The sequence below is a fragment of the Polypterus senegalus genome, chromosome 1 (assembly GCF_016835505.1).
Source record: "Polypterus senegalus isolate Bchr_013 chromosome 1, ASM1683550v1, whole genome shotgun sequence".
In the NCBI taxonomy this organism is placed as follows: domain Eukaryota; kingdom Metazoa; phylum Chordata; class Cladistia; order Polypteriformes; family Polypteridae; genus Polypterus; species Polypterus senegalus.
Window position 1 is genome coordinate 181,363,792 of NC_053154.1, and position 24,571 is coordinate 181,388,362.

The following is a 24,571-nucleotide window of genomic DNA, read 5'->3' on the forward strand; positions in this document are numbered from 1 at the left end:
AAAATTAAAAAACAAAAAACAAAACTGAAGATAAGTTATTTCTAAAAGTTATATAAAACAGTATAAACGAGAAACAAAATGTCTAGTGTCAGAAAAATGACCAACAGACATCATAAAGGTTTGGGGCAGCCCCCTGTATAATATTCCCTGGTTGGAAAAGGTTGAAAATTGAACAGAGTTGTTCACAATACTGAGTCCAAAATAGCACTGATTATGTGGAGGCAAGATGGCAGCTTTAAAGGCAGGTGGAGGTCATCTGGGCCAAAACTGGAAGTGACGTCTTCATAGACTCCAGAACTGGAAGTGTGTGTGACACTAGCTATGTTATGGACGAAGGACAAAACACTTCCCACCCCCTCTGGGCATCCTTTAGTATATAAATGTGTCACCATTAATAGGATACTCTTGTGGAGCTTTCTTCATTTTCTCAGCAAGTGGCTGCAGCATTCATTGGCCAGGCATAGCACAACCACCACCACCACCACAAAGTACTTTGGTGGGGGTTTGGAGAAAACACACAAAAGCAGTGATCAGTAACCACTCTATAAAACAACACTCTATGATAAGAGCCAGTTTCCACCTCCTTCCACTATGAAGGAATGCTAATTTCTCAAAAGTCAAATGAAAACAAAATGCCACTCTTGGAATACTGAGCAAGGGAGAATGTTTTAAAGTCAATCCTGAAGTACAGAGGCAGGCAATATAGATACTGGAGAAAAGTGTCCACATGGTATTATCTGTACTTGTTCAATCTTCATGAAACACATTTTTAAAGAATGTATACATGGAGATTGAAATTGCAGTATGCTGGCATTACATTTAAAGAAAATTGTCAAACTGAAGTTCCTGCACATATAGGAACAGAAAAAGTGAATAAAGATACAACTGTTTGTGTACCTTCAATGGTTGTGAGTATATGAATACCTGCACATGTTTGTGCATATGTGCATTTATACCTGGGGTTCCCAGGACTTTTTCCTGTGATGAAAATTAATTCAGGATTGCATGTGGCGTGCCTGTTCTATAAAATACAAAAGCTTAAATGAACTTATTGAAAATATTTGTTGCATGCATGTATGCATGATTCAGCATTTACCCATGTTTTTGAAGGATAATCACAAGTTTATTTTGCACGTACTATATGTTGTAAAATAAATTGTATTGTAAAAGATAAGGCACAACACAGATAAAGGTTTGAGACACAATGATGGTGTTCCCTGTATATTGAAAGAAAAAGAAAAAAAGCAAAGAGTTGCAAAGCGCTAAAAGTAAAAATATCTTAGCAGACATAAGCCAATTTAACATGACCTCTGCTCTGTGGTAGTTCTGGCATTTTAATGGTTCTTCTCCAGAATGGGCGGGGCTTCTTGTGGAAGTGGGCATGCCTTCACGGGTCACTGAATCTCTCTTCCTTTAGTCTATATATGTAGTACTAGGGTCTTGTACCGTGTTAGCCATTATGAATATAGTGAGAATTCAAGCAAAATGACACCTTTTATTGGCTAACTAAAAAAATTACAATATACAAGCTTTTGAGGCAACTCAGGCCCCTTCTTTAGGCAAGATTGTCTATATATGAAAAAGGAGATGTGACTGGACAGCACCACCTCCTTCCCCAGGTGGAGTTACAATCAGTGCAGAAGCCCCTACTCATGTGTCTGTGACAGTGTTCATTTGCAGTATGCTTGTTTGTTTCTATACTTTGATGCTGCCTACAGTATTGTAATTGTGTGCCAGCTTTTTTCAGCAAATTAGCTGCAATAGTCACTTACAAATCACTGAATGGATTATATACAAGTAAACAATTTGTAAAATTCTGTGCATTTATTTTTATTTTATAAAATCCAATAAGAAAAAAACGTTACACAATAGCTTTGATACTAGCATTATAAAATTATCACTTTTCTGTATTTATTTGAACACAAAACATGTACTATTTTTACTTAGTAGAATATTTGGCAGCAACCTCATTTTGAAGTATTATTTCTAGCTCATTATTTTTCGTATCAAAGTTATTTCTTCACAATCATTGTATATCCACATCTTGAGACTACATACACATTGACAAACAGCATATTCATGACTTTTTAAGAAGAATAAAAGCTTAAAGCTTTGTTGTGAGATTCATCCATTTTAAAAATTGCTTTTCTTCGCCAACTACCCTAATTTGTCTTCTTCTGTGTCACCCTTTCAGCCTCAGTGCCGTTTATTCAACTCGGAAAGTCATCACCATGTGGGATTATTTGACATTATTGAATTATGATGTATAGATGAGAATTGCTGTCTTTGGTCTGTAGACAACTGGAAAACAATTGAAAAGGCTATACTTACAATTGGTTACATTCTTTCACTGTAAGGGAGCTTATTACTTTCTCTTGCAAAGGTACTTCCTGCTGCTTCAGTACCTGAGAATACTGAGTAGATGTACAGTATACCTTGAATTTAAGTGACAAGACCTGAACAAATGCTATCGGCATCCATCCATCCATCTATATTCCTAACCCACAAATCCAGGGCAGGATTGCAGGACATCGGGAACCGATCACAGCAAGCATTGGACATAAGGCAGGAGCAACACCAGGACAAGGTGCCAGTCCATCTTGGGATGAACACACACAGGCCACACTGCAGTGCTCATTCTCCTAAGTATAAGGAGGTTGAAGTTTAGTAATTTCAGTACAAATGTTTTAATATAGACAGAGTGGTACCACAGAGCTATCATTCCTGCCTCATAGCACCAGGTCCTATTTGGAGTTTGAATGTTCTGCCTATGTATTTAGAGATTGATTGGTGTCACTGTCAGTGAATTTACTCACTCAATAACATTGTGTTTAGTTCTTTTATTAACATATCCTCAGCAAGAGTGGCTCATCATGCATTAAAAAGAACCGATAATTGGTTTGTGGCGCTTCAATCTTCTCTATCTTACACTCTACCTTTTTCATTTTTTTTTATTATCAATCATGTGCATGACACATCACAGAAAAGGTGGCCTGGCTCTTTCAAAATTGTAAGGCTTTTATTACAAATACAAGGCAGTGTAATCAGTTCTGTTCTTACAGTATTTGTAATTAGATGTGCAAAATACAAGGAACTTCTATGCGCTGTTTTTACTATACTGCCACTCGTCATGCCTCTAGGATATGTACAATTAAAAACAGAGAATGCAAATGGCTGTGACGGAGCGAGTTTGGTGTTGGGTTGTTATAAATCCACCCACAGTTGCTGCTGCAGGCAGACAAATGACCAAGAAATGTATTCTTAAAAATAGGACCAAGGATATCTGATAAAATGTTTTCTTTTCCGTTTACTTTTGTTACATAAGCATGCCTCAGAAACGTGGAAGGCATGTTTTCTTATATCTAAATTTTTACTAATTCAAAGTGGATGTATTCGGTATGGCTTTGGCTTTTCTTAAAAAAAAAAAAGCAGGGCATCCTTTGCCTCCATTATACAACGCAAGATTAGGATACTTATTTTTTTAATTTTTAAATTATATTTCACTTTATAACACAGTTGAATGTGGCAAACTAATATATACAACTAGCAAAATACCCGCGCTTCGCAGCGGCGAAGTACTGCCCTAAAAGTTTTATTAAGAAGAAAATTAAACCTTTTTAAACTGAGGGAAAATATACCAATAATTATTTGTTAAGGATCTCTTTGTATACCACATTTTGAGTTCGGCCCTCCAGTTGTAATATGACCAAGCTGTGTGCTGAGCTTACTCTTAAGCATGCAATGTACAGTTGGCCATGTGAAAAGCAATCTTGTCTCAAATCTCACAGCTTGGATTGCTGCTGTAATAATCGGTTTGAGTTTCATGGTTTGTTTCAATTACGGCAGTATTTGTAGGACTTGTGTTGAAGTGACATTCAGCATCTGTCAAGCGTTGTAAGCACACAACCGGTTTCATCGATAACTTCACATCCAGCTGTTGAGAATTTAAACATTTATAAACATCAAAGTGTCCACTACTGAAATCGTCACCTGTCAATCTAAGATGTTGAAGAGGCATTGGCGGTTGTCGAAAGGTGTAAAATATTTGGCCATTTCGGCACACTTGAAAGCGATAACCGAACAATTCAGCGGCAGCCATCAACTCACATGCAGATGCATAGGTGAAGGGCTTAAGCATTTAACTCTTATAGTGCTCCTTTGTAGTATAATTATCTCCTGTACCATCAGTCCACACCTTGAACCTGTCCCAGTCATTCAATACATAAGACACTATGTTCCTCCGGATATCAAGAGTGAGCCTGATATGGCCGTGCAATATGTACCAAAGAGAATGGAAAAGGTAATTGCCATCTCTGGGCATGGAAACCACTTGGTAAGTGACAGTTGTTTGATCGATGGTGATCACCTCGATAGACATGTTAATGCGGGTAAGGTTGGAATGATAAAGGAAATGGGTATCTGAACAATGTAGAGTAAGTCTAAAATACCTACACAAAAACTATAATCGTAATAAATGAACAATAAAACAGCAGAGAAGCCGTGGATTAAATAAAAAGGCTGTAGTTATCAGCAGGTAGACGTGAATCCCGTGGCGAAGCAAGGAAGGGAATGTAGAGACTGGAGCGACGGACGGCCTAATATAGGAAGACAGCCAACAACGTGGGAGGCATTGGGATGGGGGACCCAACACCGCCTCACACGGTGACCGAGCTGCAGGCTATGGACGTATATATGTACGTAAGTAGGATTCAGTTAGTGTTGGGAACTCGCGTACCAAATTTCTTGAAGATGGGCCCATAAGTAACAAAGACTGTTGAAAAGTTCAATATGGCGGCCGACAGTGGCATCATACAACCGAAATAAGTACCAAAATTCAGCCTTCTACCTACATGGGAAGTTGGAGAATTAGTGACGTTGGAAAATTCAATATGGCGGCTGACAGTGGCGTCATACCACTGAAAAAAGTACGTACATTGGTTTCGGTTAGCGCAGGGAAGCCGCCTACCAAATTTCGTGAAGATGGGGCCATGAATAAGAAAGATCAACATGGCGGACGTTGTTGACCGTTATGACCGTTATGCGTTGAATTTCGAAATGAAACCTGCTTAACTTTTGTAAGTAAGCTGTAAGGAATGAGCCTGCCAAATTTCAGCCTTCTACCTACACGGGAAGTTGGAGAATTAGTGACATTAGAAACTTTAATATGGCGGCCGACAGTGGCATCATACCACTGAAATAAGTGCATACATCGGTTTTGGTTAGCGCAGGGAAGCCGCCTACCAAATTTCGTGAAGATGGGGCCATGAATAAAACAGTTCAACATGGCGGACGTTGTTGACCGTTATGACCGTTACACATAGAATTTCGAAATGAAACCTGCTTTACTTTTGTAAGTAAGCTGTAAGGAATGAGCCTGCCAAATTTCAGCCTTCTACCTACACGGTAAGTTGGAGAATTAGTGACATTGGATACTTTAATATGGCGGCCGACAGTGGCATCATACCACTGAAATAAGTACATACATCGGTTTTGGTTAGCGCGGGAAGCCGCCTACCAAATTTCGTGAAGATGGGGCCATGAATAAGACAGTTCAACATGGTGGACGTTGTTGACCGTTATGACCGTTACACATAGAATTTGAAATGAAACCTGCTTAACTTTTGTAAGTAAGCTGTAAGGAATGAGCCTGCCAAATTTCAGCCTTCTACCTACACGGGAAGTTGGAGAATTAGTGACATTAGAAACTTTAATATGGCGGCCGACAGTGGCATCATACCACTGAAATAAGTGCATACATCGGTTTTGGTTAGCGCAGGGAAGCCGCCTACCAAATTTCGTGAAGATGGGGCCATGAATAAAACAGTTCAACATGGCGGACGTTGTTGACCGTTATGACCGTTACACATAGAATTTCGAAATGAAACCTGCTTTACTTTTGTAAGTAAGCTGTAAGGAATGAGCCTGCCAAATTTCAGCCTTCTACCTACACGGTAAGTTGGAGAATTAGTGACGTTTGGAAAATTAAATATTAATCATAGGTAAAGTGAAATTGTATCCTCATAATCTGGATTTACATTTAGAATATTTACTGTAGCAAATTCCTAAGCACGTAACATTACATAACATACATTTTCTGAGTAGAGTTAGCTGATACTAACAGGTGTATATTGTTTGACGTGAATACTTGGCTGATATACCTTGTTTTTCTTCCTGTTTCAGTTACTTGTGGTCTTCACAGATCAAAATTTTCAGACTTGCCTTTTTCTGTTAGGTTTTTCTTTGGATCACTCACGGATTCACCTATTGCATGGAGATCCTACAGCAGAAACTTGGACTGATATAACTCAACAGGTGCAGCTGCAGTTTACACACCTCTTTGTTATCTTTGAGGTCACCCACTTTTCTTGGTAAGGAAACAGGCAGCAACTTTTAATTTCTTCTACATTTAAATTTTCTTCTACTTTGTCTAAAAAGTGTACCTTTGACCCAAGCAGGTGTTCACAAACGTGGCTGTGGATAACCACTATGGGTGCTGATAACAATGGTATAGTAAATGCATATAATTAACCATTTTATTATCTCCCTATTTATGCTACTTTAATGGAAAAATACTACACTAGCTAATATCACATTTATAAAGGATTAAACAAGAGTTTATGTGATCTGTTTAGCTAAATCAATATGTTTTCTTGGGTTTGCTTGTTGGGAATTTACTTTCAGTTTTTTTAAGCATCTTCTTGATTATGAACACATTAGAGAAAATGAAACATCTCCTTTTTGAGATACATAGCAGAGTACTATTTGCCAGTGTCATCTCTGTGTTATTGAAATGTTAATAAATCATTTAAATGCAGGAGAGCTAAAATGATTAAATGAACCATGGGAATATTTTGAGGTAAAAGCTATGATGAAATTAAGCACAAAATGTCTTGCAAATAATAAATAACGCAGGAAAGTCTACGTCTGACTGTACAGTATATAAAAATAAATATGGCATTTAATTAAGCAGATTTATCAACTAATAACTGGAAGTGGCTTCTATTAAGAAATTGGTTCATTCAAAATCCAATAACCAAGTTTTGCACCATCTTCAACAGAGATAATTACTTTACGGTAGTTAAAATCCTATTGCCTGTTTTCATAATATGTTTGTGGTTAGTTTAATAAAAATATATGTATGTTTAAACATTTTTGCTGACTTTTCAAGTGAAGACCTGGCATGATCACACATCCTGTACATAGAATTTAGTCATTTAGGCAAAAAAAGGTTGTTTTACTTTTGTTTCAGAAATGCACCCTAAAACAAATAAAAATTGACCAAATTACACAATTATGTTTCTCTGTCAAGTCTGCATAAATAAAGATTATATTGGTTTGTTACTATCATCTATTTATCTCATAATCAGTGGGGTATTAGTTCAGAAATGTTTAAGAGCAGATACCCTTCCAGAAGCCAGCCACCTTATTCTAAACCCAAGTTATGAAAGCTGCTTGAGGAGGAATAATATGTACTATAGGAGTGAGGTATAGCTGATGCAAAGGCAGATCATAAAACAAAGTAGGAAACAACAGAAATGATAATGATCAGAAAGATGTGTGGAGCATCATGGAGCAAGAAGAATGCCAGATTAAGAGAGAGACTTGATGTAGAGGCAGACTGAGGTAGTTCAAACATGGAGTTAAATGAACAGAAAGATTGAGTGAAGAGGTGGAGAGGATGAGGCCCAGAGGAAAGCTGAAGAAGATATAATTGGAGGTGGAATTGGGTGATTTGATTTGTGAATTAAGTAAGGTTTTGCAGTGCTCAGTCTGATAACATTTGCATTTATTTATTCATCTGTTGCAGGTACTGGCTTTGGTACACAACAAAACAGTATATTGGAGGAGTGGTACGTAATGTGTACAAGCGCCTTCGCCTCTATCAGGTCCGGTTTTTGGCTCTTCAAAGGAAGAAAGATCCAGAGCAAATTCTGTTGCAGTGTTTGCCCAACCAAAAAGTAGGTTTATATTTATAAAGATGTTTCATATTGTAGGAGAGGGTGTATGATCACTCAGTTAATTAATTATCAGTTTTACCATTGGCAATGCTGGTAATTGTAAAGACAATCAACAAAACATTCCCTAAGGGACACCAAATTAAATGTAGTTTGAGTTAATGATCTTTGTTTCAATTCCCAGCCTACATTCCAAAAATATGACAAGATTGGTACAATTTATGAATGAGGATCACAAACTGGCGCAAGTCTACATTAATCACTTTCACTTTCTCTTTCTCTTTTGTGCTTTGTCTTAGACAACAGACTTACTTTAACAAATAACCCAGACCCGCTTGTTGCAATAAACAAGATAATGCAATTTATTTTAACTTAAGTATAAAAAAAGATGTATATATATGTGTATTGAATAAAAAGGATGTATGCATGTGTGTGTAAGTTTATACAGGTATATCTCAAATAATCATGGCACATGGTTGTGACCAGAGTATTGTTAGCTGATTTTCTGATTAAATGATTGGGTGTATATTAAGGGTGGGGGCGTGCCTCTGTGTCTGATGTGATTTTTGTCATCCTGACTTTGGCTATAAGGTGCCTCATCTTTGTATTGCTGCATTCCGTGCACAGCAAAAACCTAGCTGAGTGCCAGTAGTGCACAGGAAGGTGCCTTTGTGTCAATCTTACATTTGAAGTATACACCTAATCTGATATAACCTACTCTAATCTAACCAAACCTCAAGTAACCTAACCTAATATTAGGAAAAAGCATAAAATAATAGTAATAATTGAAATATAGCGGCAATAATAAAATATTAGTAGCAATATTAGCACTGTCATAAAACTGCTTATGATGGCATTTCTATGCTATTAGATTTCATTTAATATGTCTAAATGGAAGCTCCACCATTAAAGCTCAGTGTCATTAGTCAGGACATGACATTGGGGGAGGGGCAGTGTGGCAGACGAAAATAACTGAGCCATTACTGTGTATGTGCATACAGATGTGTTTATTTGTGTGTGTGTGTGTGTGTGTGCGTATTAGGCCTGGGAAACTAATTTAAAAAAATTAACTAACATCTAACATTAAAACATGTAATTATAAAATTAATAAATCTCTCTATTATGAAAAAAAAATTTTGGGACGAGGCTTTTTATCCTGTGACGAGACGTGATCTTTTGAAGAGGGACACTTTCACGTCCCGCGAGACAGTCAAGTCACGTCATACTTACAACCTTTGGAAGCAAGTCCCGCGAGATGGTGACTTTTGCAAGTCACGCCCTACTTACAACCATTTTCAAGCAAGAAAAGTAGTGTTTTTTCCCAATGAAGAGGCATATCCACGAGAATTAAAAGAAGTGAAATCCACATGCTTGGGTCACAGAGTTGCACAGATACACAGGAGATTTTACAGACAGAAACGCCTTTTTAAGGAGTGAATCGCACTCCGTGTATAGTCGGAGGGTACAGTTCTGTCTCTCAATGAAAAGAATAGAAAATCTTCCTCTTCATAGGGGCGTCTGGGGGAGAAGAGAGACAAGGCAGTGAGACAAAATGACAGCTGTTGTACAGGCTTTTAAATGTTCAAACCAAGCTAGCAGCTGATCAAGCAAACAGGAGGTTATAGAAAAAAATATGTATTTGCTTCCCATTGTATCACCATTTAAGAGGGGGTTTCGGAGGAGTGACCACGTCTCCTTGGGGTACGTTCAGCCCACCTCTTCATAACGCTAGTGGCAGTGACATGAAGTGGCTGGCGCATAGCGCAGGCATTGGTTTGGCATGCAAAATGAGCAGGGGGCAAAGCCCCATAGTAAATCATTAAGAAAATGCACACTGACTCACAAGATTAATGTAGAATAAACACAAAGGAATTAAAACAATTAATAGCATACTTTAAACTTAAACAATAACGTCAAACCAGAACTTTTAACAAAATAATACTTGAGCAATTATAACCTGAATCTGAATGCCTTCCTAAAATGGCAAGTCAAAAAGAAGGCAATAAGAAAACAAAGCCAATGTATTAATCTATCTATCTATCTAATTGTCAAATTGGCATAGCATATTAGACCACAGACGTGTCAAAGTAAAAAAAAAATAATCAAAATGACTGTTGAGTTTAAATGCACCCAAAGACTGATTTAATTGAAAGAATAACCATATCTTAAATGCAGTGTTCTCCCCAGAATTTTTTTCCAGCCAGGTGGCAAGAAAAAGTAGCCCGGTGGGGCGGGACGGGGAAATTTGGTGGTGTGGAAAATTAAATGTGCACTATTTTTATTAATTAATTATTATTAATTATTTTCCAAAGCTCAATATGACTTCTTTTTTAAGGTTTGACACTTGTGAAAGAATGTTTTTATTAAATTTAAGAAGTATCCAATTCAGGATCCTGCAACCCTAACACAAATTTTACGTAACAATTGTTACAACATAAACCAACAGGCACAAGTATTGTCGCTGTCGGGAAGAAAAATAAAAACATTGAAAAAAAGTATAGGAAACCTAATGAAGAAAAATTTTAAAATATTCTTCAAAGCCAACTTGCATATGCAGAAGGTGTCTTCAGTTAAATATTTATTCTTCTTTTCTTCCTAGAGGCCCAGTTGTCTGAAGCTTTCCCATAATCAAAGTTCCCAGGATCTGGGCCCTCCTCGGAGATCACTCGTAGACTGTCGTAGTGACTGTACTGCAAAGTCTAGTGTCACTGGCCATTTTCAGCTTAATCTGGGGAATGTTCAGAATATTCTGAATTTCCGTTAAACCAGCCATCCTAACTGAAGAATTTTGGAAGAAATAGAACAGCTGCCTTAAGATGTTCAGTTTTGTTAATAAGGTACAGCAGATGCTGCTTGGGCACTTGCAAGGGCCAATCGGTGTTTTTACACAGTGGCAGTTGACCAAGAGTCCAGATGTTTTACCTCTAAGCAGTTTTGCCACACCTTTCTTTTTCCAAATCATAGCAGCTGCTCCATCTGACCCTAGCCCAACCAGAGTAGCAGTTTTCAAGCCTAGAGTGTCCATAGTCTCACTCAGTGTGTTGGTTATAGTCTCCGCTATGCAGTCAATCATATTGCAGGTTGATACAAAAGTAACTCTGACCTCTTTAGTGACCTGGCAAACATATTTAATGTAAATAATTAATTGTTTTACATCTGAGATATCTGTGGTTTCATCACACAGAATACTGAAAAACTTTTCTGTGTGTATATTTTTCAGTATGTTAAATTTTATTTCTGATGCTAAGACATCCAGCAGCTCTTGCATTATTCTTTCAGAGGTGTAATGTGCATTTTTACCAACATTAAGACTTTTGAGTGGGATATTCAGTTCACACTTGCACTACGGCAGGTACGCATTCTCGACATTTCCACTTTAATCTCGACACTTATGTTGAGAATAAAGTCGACATTTCCACTTTATTCTCGACATTTCTACTTTATTCTCGCCCTTTATCTCGAGATTAACTTCGACATGTTGACATTATTCTCGTAGTTTATTATTAAAGTAGAACATCATAAACTAAACTTAATCTTAAAATGAATGTTTAATTTACTAGATTTTCTCAAACCCCATCATAAGTTATGTAGCAACATGTCGACTTTATTCTCGTCATAAACGTCAAGATTACAGTGGAAATGTGGAGAATAAATTCAACATCTCAACTTTATTCTCTACATATAGTTTTTTTTCTTCACTTTGTCCGTATTTTTTTTTTCTTCACCATGGCCCTAATACGCTTCTGTACAAAACCCCCAGCAATTCAGTGACAAAACTTTTGCTCAGGACACAGTGTGTGCTGCAAGGGTTTCTGCACACTTTTTGCAATATGTACGCAGGTCCAAATATGACCAAATATAAGAACGGCAGATGGGGTCACTTTAAACAGGAACCACAGTGAGTGGTACAAGGATTTTTGCACACAAAACACACCTAATGCTTAAACAACTGTATGTTTATGTGTTGGTTTGCTATGTACTTTACAAGAAGAGAGCTGCTGTACGCTCAGCCGCACTATACAGACTTCGCTGACGCCGAGAACAGAGATATCACTTCCTGACGCCTTTTTTCTGATATCTGACAGGCTGGTTTCACTAAACTTTTTTTATTTTATTTTATCAGACCTCCTCTTGCCCGCCCACCTCCACATCCTCTTTGCTTGTGAACTGCCGCTTCGCTCCCGCTATTAGCATGTACAGCCCCCTCTCGCCCGCCCTCCTCTCCATACTCCTTGCAACTGTATTAAGCTGCTACACCCACACTATTACCATGTACAGCCCGCTCTCGAAGCCTCACCTCCCCATACTCTTTGCTTGTGAACTCTGCCCTGCCTCGACACCCGCTGTTAGCTTTAGCAGTATTTGCCCACCCGCCCGCTCGTCCCTTGCCATCTCTGCAGATCATTAGATCTGCCTGTGCCTGCAGATCTGTGGCTGTCATCTCACAATGGCATGTGAGATGACAGCCGGGTGTTCAACTAAATTAGCCGGATGGAGCGCCCAGCTAAAAGACGCTAGGGAGAACACTGTTAAATGGGCATACATTTAAACTTGTGTTAAAAGTCTGCAAATACCATCCTCAATTGTTCATCACCATCAACGACTTGATAATTATACTCTATACAAGTGTTTTTTAGCTGGTGTGCTGTGGATATAATAGTGTAGTGCCCCTCGGTCCTGACCCAAGAGAGACACTCTACTTAGGTGGTTGAGACCTGGCTGAAGATGGCAGGACTACCTGGAGAAGTTAACATAAAAGCAACTCTGTGATCGCTGTTTTGCAGATGCAGCACATAGACAGAACTTTAGCAGCCATGAGACGTGTCAGGAGTCCATCTGCGTGGGCGAGTGTTTGCCAACTACTCTCGCAGAGTTGAGGGCCATTAGACATATCAGTTGCCCCTGTCCCTGAGTCAGTGAAGTGAGGCAGAGAGCAAAGCAACCGTGAAATGCGTCCAAAGTGCCCACTAAGTGCTTTGTCTGCGAATGGCAATCTCCGAGCTGCTTTTTTTGCTGCCCCCTGTGCTGCCCCTTTGGACAGTTTAGCACTAGTAACATTTGTTCTGTACCATTCTGGGCCTGGGCACGGTTTCATCATGACCATGCGACTTTGTGTAAAGCTGAAACAATATCTGAACATAGAATGACAGTATGCATGTCAAAATGATTTTACTTATTTTGTGTTTTTTTTGTGTAGGGCAGGGTAACGCTCTAACCTGTTACAGATTTATTGGGTGTGCAGTGCAGCGTTTTGCTGTAAATTGTACTGTGCGTACGATTTTTTACGGAGAGAAATTTGCATCTTTTCTTGCCAACTACAATTCACGTTCATCTATAAGGTGAAAACGAAAACTTGTTTATAACTCAAATGATATTGAATGAAATAAGAATTGCATTGACTTATCACATCATTGACGTTATGTCTGTTTTCTATGCACAGGCATGCTTAACGATCACGCTGTTGCTGAATCCTACTGAACCATGCCCAGGCAAACCTGTTCCAAGCGGGCCAGGGCACAGTACGAATGGTCCAGCGCATAGTGATCATACAAGTCAAACAAACTAGACTTTGGGGGGTTACATGCAGACAAATGTTCTTGGGCACGGAACAGATTTCTAGTGCGAGTACATCCTAATAGGTTTAATGATTTTTTGGTTGGTAGAATTGTGGTGTGCCTTGGGATTTTTTGGGTTACAAAAAGTGTGCCACCACAGATAAAAAGTTAGAAAACACTGCTGTACCAACACCTTTGCTCTTACTGCACTAACAAAGATCCCCGTAGCTGTCATCTTGCTTAAATACTGACACCATGCGTTACTTGAATGATTATGTTGCCTTCTTTGCATAAATTAGCAAAGCTACTGTGCTACTGGAATAATGGGTAGGGATAATCGTTACACTTTTATAGAATTTTGTCATTATATTAGGACAGTTAGCACTGTAAGGTAGACTGGCAAGTTAAATACAGAGGTACTAGAGACTTGTTTTGGTTTTAGTGCCACTCAAATATGACATATTTAGCACTTGTGTGATATGACATTGATTTGATCTTCTTACAAAAAAATAAGAATGAAGAAAAAAAGAAGAGCGTAATTTTTACCTTTGCCACTTGTCTCTAGCATTGCACCAGGACTGCCATAATCCCTCCTCCCACTTCCCTGCACCCATGTCAGTATGTATAAATTGAGAAAATGAACACCAGTACTACGAAATGGCATGTGGCATATTGGTATGAACCATATAATAATACAAAATTTTAAACCTTTAAATGAAAATTTGATTTCATAACATTTTTAAAGGTGGTATATAAAATATGGTACTGCATGTGTATGTAATTCTACAGGTACACACTTAACTGTTTTGCATAATTGTTTCATAATAATAATCTGTATAGGTCCTTTTCTCCCTCCTTAGTGTCCAACCTCTCATACAACTCATCATACACCTCCAACCTCTCATACAACTCATCATACACCTTTTCTTTAGCCTTCACCACCTCTCTGTTCACCTTGTGCCTTACCTCCTTGTACTCTTGTCTACTTTCTGCATCTCTCTGACTATCCCACTTCTTCTTTGCCATCCTTTTCCTCTGTATACTCTCCTGTACATTCCCATTTTATCACCAGGTTTCCTTTTCCTCCTTCCCCTGCCCAGATGTCACACCAAGCACTATTCTTGCTTTCACCCTTACTATATCTGCTGTAGTTTCCCAACTGTCTGGTAATTCTTCACTGCCACCCAGTGCCTGTCTTACCTCCTCCTTAAACTCAACCTTGCAGTCTTCCTTTTTCAACTTCCACCATTTGATCCTTGGCTGTGCCCTCACTCTCTTCCTCTTCTTGATCTCTTGTTCTTCAATGTCATCCTACAGACCTACACCCTATGCTGCTTAACTACACTTTCCCCAGCCACCACTTTGCAGTCTTCAATCTCCTTCAGATTGACTTTTCTGTATTAGATGCAATCTACTCCACTCTTGTACGTGTATGTTCCTCCCTCTTCTTAAAATACATATTCACCATCCTTTTGGCAAACTCCACTATCATCTGACCTTCTTCATTCCTCTCCTTGACACTATACCTACCCATCACCTTCTCATCTCCTCTGTTCCCTTCACCAACATGTCCATTGAAATCTGCTGCAATATCCACTTTCTGTTGCTTGGGTACACCGTTCAGCACTTCATCCAACTCCAAAAATCTTCTTTCTCATCCATCGCACACCCAACTTGCGGGGCAAATGCACTAACAAACATTTGTCATCACACCTCCAATTTCCATCCATCCATTATCTAACCCGCTATATACTAACTACAGGGTCACTGGGGTTGCTGGAGCCAATCCCAGCCAACACAGGACGCAAGGCAAGAAACAAACCCCAGGCAGGGCGTCTCCCCATCGCAGGGCACACACACCCACACACCAAGCACACACTAGGGACAATTTGGGATCGCCAATGCACCTAACCTGCATATCTTTGGACTGTTGGAGGAAACCTGAGCACCTGGAGGAAACCCATGCAGAAATGGAGAGAACACACAGAGATGACCCAGGAAGCGAACCCAGGTCTCCTTACTGCGAGGCAGCAGCGCTACCACTGCACCACCGTGCCGCCCCACCTCCAATTTCCAGCTTGATAATCATTACTCTGTCTGACACTGTTTTCACCTCCAAAACACTCTTGACATACTGTTCCTTCAGAATAATCCCTACACCATTTCTCCTCCTATCCACACCATGATAGAACAATTTGAATCCACCTCTGTTCCACCTGGCCTTACTCCCCTTCCATTTAATCTCTTGCATGCACAATATATCAGCCTTCCTTCTCTCCATCACATCTGCTAAATCTCTCTCCTAAGCAGTCATACTGCCAACATTGAAAGGTCCTATCCTCAGTTCCACTGTCTTTACCTTCCTCCTCTCCTACTGCCTCTGGACATGTCTCCCCCTCTTCTTTTCCTCCTTATTCTTCTTCTTAGGCCAACAGTAGCCCAATTTCTACCATCACCCTGTTGGCTAACAGTACTGGTGGCGGTCGTTGTTTACCCGGGGCTGGACCGATCTGGTATGGAAATTTGTATTGTTGGCCTTATATTGATTTGGCAGAATTTTACATCTGATGCCCTTCCTGACATAACCCTCCCCATTTATCCGGGCTTGGGACCAGCACAAAGAAACACTGGTTTGAGCATCCCTTGTGGCTGGGCGGAGGAAAATATCTAATAACAGGTAATAAGACAATTACTGTAATTTCCAACATCAGCTTTAAAAGGGGGGATCTCACTTAGTATTGCTAGGTAGGTTGTCCCTGCATTTGGGTGCATTATAGTTAAGACTACATCTTTTATGGAATTTTTATTTTATCCTGGAAATTTTAAACAAGTTGCATCTTTAAATTACCCTACGCAGTTTATAGTAAAGACATTATTAAGTTCTGGAAAGAAAGGGGGGAAATTTACCATTTTGAACTCTGTGAAAAGTGAGATTTTAAAATGTACTTTAAATTTAACTGATCTAATCTAATCTGTTGTGCTAGAATGTCGCCCCTGTTGCTTATATTTTTTTTTCCATAGATAGACAGTGCTGTCCAAAAACTAAATAGTAGATATGATGGCCCTGAACCCTCTGAAATTATCAGCATGCTGGAAGGCGAACAATTTTTTGCTGGGTTTGAGAAGGGCATTGAGGTGGACTCTGGTAATGAAATTTTATAATTTTTATTTTTTAAATTTGATATTGATTTTTTAAATAAACTTATCTTTGAAACATCTAAAATGATCTAAGAACTATCTATAAACTATCTATAAAATAAACAATATTACATAAGAATGGATTGCCGCTATACTGCTATAAGTGAGACAGAAAGGCATTTCTACAAATAGATATATATATAATGTTTTTGGAGTCTGAACTTACTTGTTTTTATATGTACAATAGTCACATATTGTAAATGAACAAAAAGTAAATTATCATTATTTTATGAACATACTAACAATCTTCTACTATTAATTAGGGTTTCAAGATGCGCAATGTAATTTAATATATATATTTTTTTTTCTTTCATGTGCTGAAATTAATTTCTTGTCCTAGATCGACCAGATTGTGTTGATAGTCGGATTTGCTTTGTGTTTTATTCCCAACTGAAGAATATGAAGGAGGTGTTTGTGAAAGCAACATTGGATCGAATGCAGCAACCTGTTAAAGGACAGGTAAAGTACAAAATAACTGAGAAATACTTGAACTGTGCATATCCAATTCAGAGAGACATTTTTTGAACAAAAAAGAAAAATGTAATTTATTTTTTCAAGGTTTAGTATATAAAGAATAAGAAAATATGAAACCCATTTTGTATTATTGCTACAAATTTTACCTAAAACATCCTACAATGATATTAGATTAAAATCGTTTTACAACCGAGTTTGTCTTTTTTATGTACCAGCTGTGTCCATTGCAAGGCATTTTGCCAAGCAAACATAAATACATGAATACAGTGCAAGGAAAAGCAATGTAGATATGTATTTTAAACACAGAGAGTATGTGTGTTCATGCCTATGTCTAGTGATGTACTGGCACCACTTTCCATGCTAGTTTTTGTCTTGTATTCATGATGCTGGAATAGGCTCCGGATCCACCAGTGATTTTGTATCGATTTAAGTAGGCTAAAAAGCAAAAAATAAAAATTTATACATGAATGAAAGAATGGAATAAATCGCAGAAAAATACTGAAAACATTTGTTTGGCTCTGCAAATATCCAATCTTCAGAAAAGGACAGAAAACAGTGAATTAAATGTAAATAGGAATTTTGACAATAAAAGTCTGCTTTAAACTAAATATGTACAAAAATAGCAGAAATGAAATAACCAGAACAAAATGGAGAAAGCTTCACAAAACATTAATTGAAAAGTTAACTGAGTGTATGTTGCAAATTGCATTGGAAAACCCTGTTCAGATTGGCTTGACACCCAAGATCATCTTGTTTTCCCCAAAATTACAGTAATCACTGCAATTAAGAATTTATTCTTCACAGGTCTCCTTTTATCGGGGAGCACTGCCTGACAGTTTTCCAGAGGAAGCACTGAAGAAGCGCAAGGGTCCAGATAGTCAATGGCTGGCAACCTTACCGATTTGCCTTCCAGTATGTATTTGGTTTTTATTTACCCAGTTCTCCCCAGTTTTTTCCTTCATCAGTGGGTAATATTTGCTATCTAAGCATTCTTGAAACTACATGAGTACAAATAAAGATCTTAAAGCCTTTCACATTTTCAGCATGAATGTATATATACAGTACATGTAATATGTATAAACACACACTTAAAGAGAAATCCTTATTACAAACTCAATTTCAGTATCCCTTTGTGCTGTGGCCTTCAGAAATGTTTTGCCTAAACAAGAAGTTTTATTTTATATAACTTTGCTGTACTACTGCACTTGCCATAAACAAGTCACAGCCATCAATATTTCAGACTTTTTTTGATTTGGAATTATTTTTCTAATAGAAACTGAAGTCAAGTCAGAAGAGTCTTTTGAGCCCCTCTAACAAAGATCCTTTATATCCATCTCTCAACCTTGGCAATGCAGAGAATGGCTATCTTACTGAGGCTAATCTGCTGGGCATTGCACTGCGGATTGGTACTGACTGGAGAAATATTGGTATCAACCTGGGTCTGTCCTACCAACACCTCGATCGTATTCAATATAAAAACAGGTCAGTCAATCTTCTATGCCAGTGCTGACAGCATAGAAATATCCAGAGTATTTGTTATTTCTAAGAATGTTATTACATATTTATAGTAATAGTGTCTCTGGTTGCAATGCATAGTATTCTTCTGTTTTTACTGTCTTTTGTGTACTTATTTCTCTTTTGCCTCTTGTTTTTGACTAACTGCATCCAGCACTTCTGAGTTGTGCTATTATTAAGACTTGGCTAGTAAGAAATCTGAACATTCTGGAACAATTAATGGATTTCTTTAATAATTAAGTAGGTAGCATGAGATTGAACACTCTGTCACTAACTTTTAGATTTTGTACTACTGGGTCAAGTTTGAGTAAGAAAATTTTTCAAATAATGTAATTAGCCACATATTTTCCCTAGTTTATGGATTTCATTTGTAATAGCTAAGATGTCAAGAATTAAGTTTTATGAGTAATACATTGTTGAAACAGACACACCTAATTTGAGATCTGTTGATCTTGAAAAGATTTGATTCAAGCTTGAATTATAGTCACTATACAGTGGTTAAATTGTTTGTATTCCATTTTCAATCAGTAATATTGTGTTTGAGTTATTACTAAGTAGATACAGTATCATTTATTTAAATTGAAGTAAAACTATGGATAAGGCAATCTACAATTTGAGCGTTAGTTGTGGCCTGTATATTGCTCTAAATTGTCTCAAATGTTTTTACTTGAATAATGATGAGATTAAATAAAGGCACATAATCTTTTTCTGAAAGGTCCTGATCATTGATAGAAAATATACCAATTCTTTACAAACACCACACTTTTAAATGCCATACAAGGCATCAGCTGATTAAATACGGCCTAATATAAACTGCATCTCCTATATGTCATTTTGGTATATTGCAGGATGAAATTAATTAGTTGCATTTTCTTTCTAGTCTTTAATAAACTAATATGAAGCAAATTTGTAATATTTCTAAATGTTACCAAAAACAAATGTTAAAACAGTTACAACTGTGTCAGATAGTCTGTCACCTGGAACACATTTTATTTGCACTGCATGATTTTTATAGCTAGATGTTCTAATTTTCTAAAATGTGGAATTGCAAAAAAAAAAATATATATATGGGCTTAGTATTTTCTGTATCAAAAAGACCTGTTGCTTAGTGCTGCATACCTATTCAGTGTCTGAACTGGTGATGTTTGTTGTTTGGGATTTAAATGTTATGATATGTAAGAAACTAAGTGTAACCTTCACACTTTGGGTTTAAACTGGTGCTGTGTCTGATTGTGGCAATGCAATGACTAAAGGCAAACCACAGGACTTGAAAGCAAGTCTTAAATGTATGAATGATCTAAACATTCCAAGTCAGTACAATTGTTAGGTACTGATGATACTGCCAGTGCCCAAATGCAGTTCTTAATATGTGTTTTTTGGTGTGTAAAACTGTCATGTAAATATGAAAAGCTAGGTTGACCATACTGCAATGCATACATGACACAAACAAAACCTTGGAAAGCATGGTAAAAAGTTTTGGGCATTGTATTATATATGTTTACATAATTATGCACTTTTCTGACCAGTGATTTGATATGTCTTATTTGGCTGAAGCATTTATATTAATGTTTTCATTGAAGCTAATACTTTAAATATGTGTAGGAAAATGACTAAAAAAGTAATCTTTCTAAGAGTTACTGTATATTTCTGACATTTTTAGAGATGACTTGAGAAATCAGGCTCTGGAGATGCTTTTTACCTGGGCACAGAATAACGTCAACTCCCCTGACTGTATCAACAAGTTGATTGAGGCAATGAAAGACAGTGGACGAAAGGATATTGCTGATGAAATTGAAGACATTATTACGCTGGGCAAGCAGAAATATTTTCAGTCAATCAATAGGTTAGGCTTGGAGCCTGCAGGCAGTAGCCAAGAAGATGATATCGAAATGTACCTTTCTTAGCATCAAAGTGACTTGCAGTACAATGCATTCTTCAACTATCAGTTTGAAAATTTAAAAAGAGTTTACAAGGCACTTGACCCTTCTTTGCCTAGAAGTACAGCCATAATATTGTAAACAGGGGTGGGAAAAAGTAGGTTTACCGTTGTTTGTATGCAAAAAGAAATGCAGGTTATGATTATTACATAATCTTTATTACCTCAATAGATTTATTAACTTATTAACTCAAAAGAATGTCAGAATGACACAGTGCACTTAGGTACAATCTCACAAGTGCTTAAATTGCTGGCCTTCATTATTTACACACTCTTGTAGTCTACTTGCTACAGTTAAGTACACTATCAGACTATAATACAAATAAATAAAGCAATTATAAATATCAGAATAAACATTGTTTTGCATACTCACAACTGTAATGTACTTTTACCCTGCCCTGTGTATTGTATATGCCAAATGAATTTATATCTGTGTCTGAAATCAATGTAACTGAACTGTCTTTTTAAAAGATAAAAGGTGATTGTAGGAAATAGCTTGAGCAGCACCAAAAGAACTCTATAAAGGACTAGGGATGTTTTGCACACTTCTTATTTGACCACCTTAAACATTAGCTCCTTAGATTTAATGTAATAATCCTAGTCTCTGTAAATCTGCATATATAAAGACAACTTTAAAAAAAAAAAAAAAATTACAGAAAGGATTTGAGTCACTACCCTAGTCAGAAAAAATGTTATGAAAAACATTTAAGTCACCAAGTATCAACAAAGCTTTGGACTACACTGCAGTGCTAAACATGAAGATATTAAAAAAGTGCAATTTTTTTGGCAAGTGGTAAGAATCATATCCAGCAGACACTTACTATAATTCCATTAAGTAGAAGTGAGTGTAAGATTTATATAAATCCTTCAAGATCGAAGGTATGGCAATGGATTAACCAGCCAACAATAATTTACATTAAATTACAATTTTAAAAAGATATATTTTATTTATTATACTTTTCATGGAGTTAAGTTTTTGAATGAACTATTTTAATTGTGAGATTTATTTATTATTTCTAATCATATTTGGATTCTGAAGTGTTTTTTTATTTCTTCATTATGTTACTGGAAACTTTTAAAAGGCAACAGATGTTTTTGTTTTTTAATTTACAAAAAAAAAACAAAAAATAACTATGGGTTGTATTGGAAAATAAAGGATGATCAAATTCAGTTTTCAAGTTTATACGATATTTTATAGCTGAGTTACCTGTTACTTGGAATATGTGATATCTAGGATATCTGTTTGACATATTGTCACATTGCAAGTTTTATTACCAGTTTATGCTCCATGTTGTATTTTTGTAAAAAGGTGATTGTGTAGTTCTGACATGATATCAAATGTATTTAGAGAGGCTATACTTTTAAGGACAGGTATACTACAAAAATTCACTGATGATGTGAGTTCAGAAATCTGGAAGTGGAAAAATAACCACTGGAATGCAAGTAAAGGGATTTCTTTGTTTGGATGGAAGGGTCAGCAGAAGTAGACACAATGAACATAGAATTAAAAGAAGGAGTTGACACTGTGAGGATGTTGTCACTCATTTTCACGCTATGACTATCCTTAAAGGCATAGCTTCCCTAATTGCATTTCAAATAAGAACAAAACTACACAATCACAGATTTACATAAATGCAGTATGTAGCACAAACTGATAATATAAACTACACATATGGCACTGCTACAAAATGGTCAAAATGTTGGTAAGTGATTTTTTAATTTTTTTTTTATATATAACTTTTGGCAACACTGAAGCATGCTGCATAGTGTTGACCATGAGAAAATAAGTAATGTGTGTACTGTGCACGAGAGTGCCAGACACCCCATCCAGGGCTGGACCCTGTGTTGCACCTGGCTCCTTTTGAGAATGCTATATTATGACTATGTCAGAGCTTTATTGGTGTACATCACAAAGGAAAGATTTATTTAATGACAGATGATTACATTAGAAGGACATACTAGTGGGACTCAGGTCAGGTCAGGTTGGGAGGCATGCACTGGTACAGCACGATGCCGCACCCACCACACGACGAAACACCTTGGGGTCCTGGTCTAGCCACTCAGATCCTGTGAGGTGGACCACCCGACACATGGCTGTAGTGCCGCAACTGGCACTCCCTCACAATGCAGGTAATATGCCTCATTTGGGACTCCGTTAGCAACCACTCGTTTGGCACAAAATCAAACCAGCGGTATGCAAGTATTTTCCGAAGTGGCACAGTAGCAAAGGAGTTCAGTCTACGTTTCAGGTCATTGGATAGCGTCCATGATTGACAACTATATAGTAAAACAGGAAGCGCCAACACTCTAAAGACTTGGACCTTCATCCTTTTGCAAAGACCCCTTTCCAGCGACCTCATGCAACCCCACCCCCCCATAAAAGTGCTCTCCTAATCTGTCTACTGACTTCATAGGAAGTGTCTCCAGAGACACGAGTGTCAATGACTAGATAAGTAAACCTCTTGACGAGGTCAACGTTCTTTCCGCAGACAGACACACTGCTGATGGGTGTGGCCAAGAGCTCGTTAAAGGCCTGGGTCTTGGTTTTCATTCAGGACATTCACAAGCCCAGACACTCACACACATCGCTCAGTCTCTCGAGAGCCTCCATTGACTCCATGAAGATCACAACATTGTCAGCAAAGTCAAGATCACTGATTCTTTCTTCACTAACAGATGCCCCACAGCCAGTGGACCTCACGACCCAGCCCAACACCCAGACCATACAAGCATTGAGTAGGAGCATAAACATACCTGAGAAGTGTACCATTAGTAGGACTGTTCATAAAAAAATGTTTCCAAAAGTCTGTGTGTTTTTTTAAACAGAAGACTAAAAAGAGTGGTGAAAATAATCGTATTGTTTGCTAAAATTATTTATGCCGTCAAGGGAATATCTACAGGATTTTGTTTTCTTAATCCATAACAAATGTGAAATGTTTTGGTTATATGTTGTAACACACATTGTTTCAAACTAAGCCATTTTTTTGGAGCCACTTAAATATGATGGTGTCTCAAATGTTTTTGAGAGATTATCTACCATATGTAATCTTGACATTGAAATGGTAATTTGAAATATTTTCTCCTCAAAAAACTGTGAAATCAAAGTATAGAAGGAAAAATACATCATCTGACAGCCTACAAATGTACACTGTGTACTGCACCAGGGATATCTGTTTATACCAATTTATTGGATAGCAGCCAAAGAATCAGAATGGCCCTGATGTTTTTGACATGTAATGCTTCACTCTTACATTATTTGGAGTTTATTGTGAAAAATAACTAGCCTGATGCATTTTCTCTTGCAATGATAAAGTATCTATCTATATGTCTACCTTCCAGCATAAGTGTTAATATTAGCATTCCCATACTGTACAAATGAAAAACTGATGAGAAGACAACTTCCCAAAAGCTAATATGGGCAATGACTGAGCGCTTACAGGTAGTAGCTGCATAAAATGTAGGTCATGAATGTATAGAGAAATTTAAATTGTTGAATTGTCTTATTACAGAAGGTCAAAAGATGATCCCTAAAGATTATATTTTAAAAGAGGGTTATGGTGATGATCTACCAGACAGAGCAGATAAACTGCCTTATTCAGTTTGGATGGAATAAATGTTGTATAATGATATTTATTGCAGCATTTGTAACTTTATCTGTATTAAGTCTCATTTCAAAATGAACAAAATGAACAAAACTAGAAATGGTGTTAGCTGTCAGGTCTTGCATATTACAAGATAGCCTCCCTAACTGCCTTTCAACTGATTATAAAAATAACGGTTGTCAGCATAACTATCATGAAAAAGCGGCTAGTACTTGAAAATGATTACAAAAATAGTAAATGATAATAGTGATAAAATTGAATGCCTTATGTGCATTTTATTTATTTCTGTTAAATAACCATCTTAAATAAAGACAGCTTTACCATTTTTTTCTGAGA

At 37.4% G+C, this 24,571-nt stretch overlaps 1 protein-coding gene across 2 annotated transcripts in view; it reads left to right on the plus strand.

The window, feature by feature from the left end:
• Positions 1 to 24,571, plus strand: part of pidd1 (p53-induced death domain protein 1) — a 66,001-nt gene extending 41,430 nt beyond the window's left edge. For both annotated transcript variants that reach the window (XM_039764037.1, XM_039764047.1), the window contains exons 10-16: positions 6,233 to 6,368; positions 7,808 to 7,958; positions 16,532 to 16,655; positions 17,049 to 17,167; positions 17,987 to 18,094; positions 18,456 to 18,664; positions 20,358 to 24,571. In XM_039764037.1, coding sequence (XP_039619971.1) covers positions 6,233 to 6,368; positions 7,808 to 7,958; positions 16,532 to 16,655; positions 17,049 to 17,167; positions 17,987 to 18,094; positions 18,456 to 18,664; positions 20,358 to 20,601 — 1,091 coding nt within the window. In that variant the 3' untranslated portion in view covers positions 20,602 to 24,571. The remainder of the gene's footprint in view (positions 1 to 6,232; positions 6,369 to 7,807; positions 7,959 to 16,531; positions 16,656 to 17,048; positions 17,168 to 17,986; positions 18,095 to 18,455; positions 18,665 to 20,357) is intronic.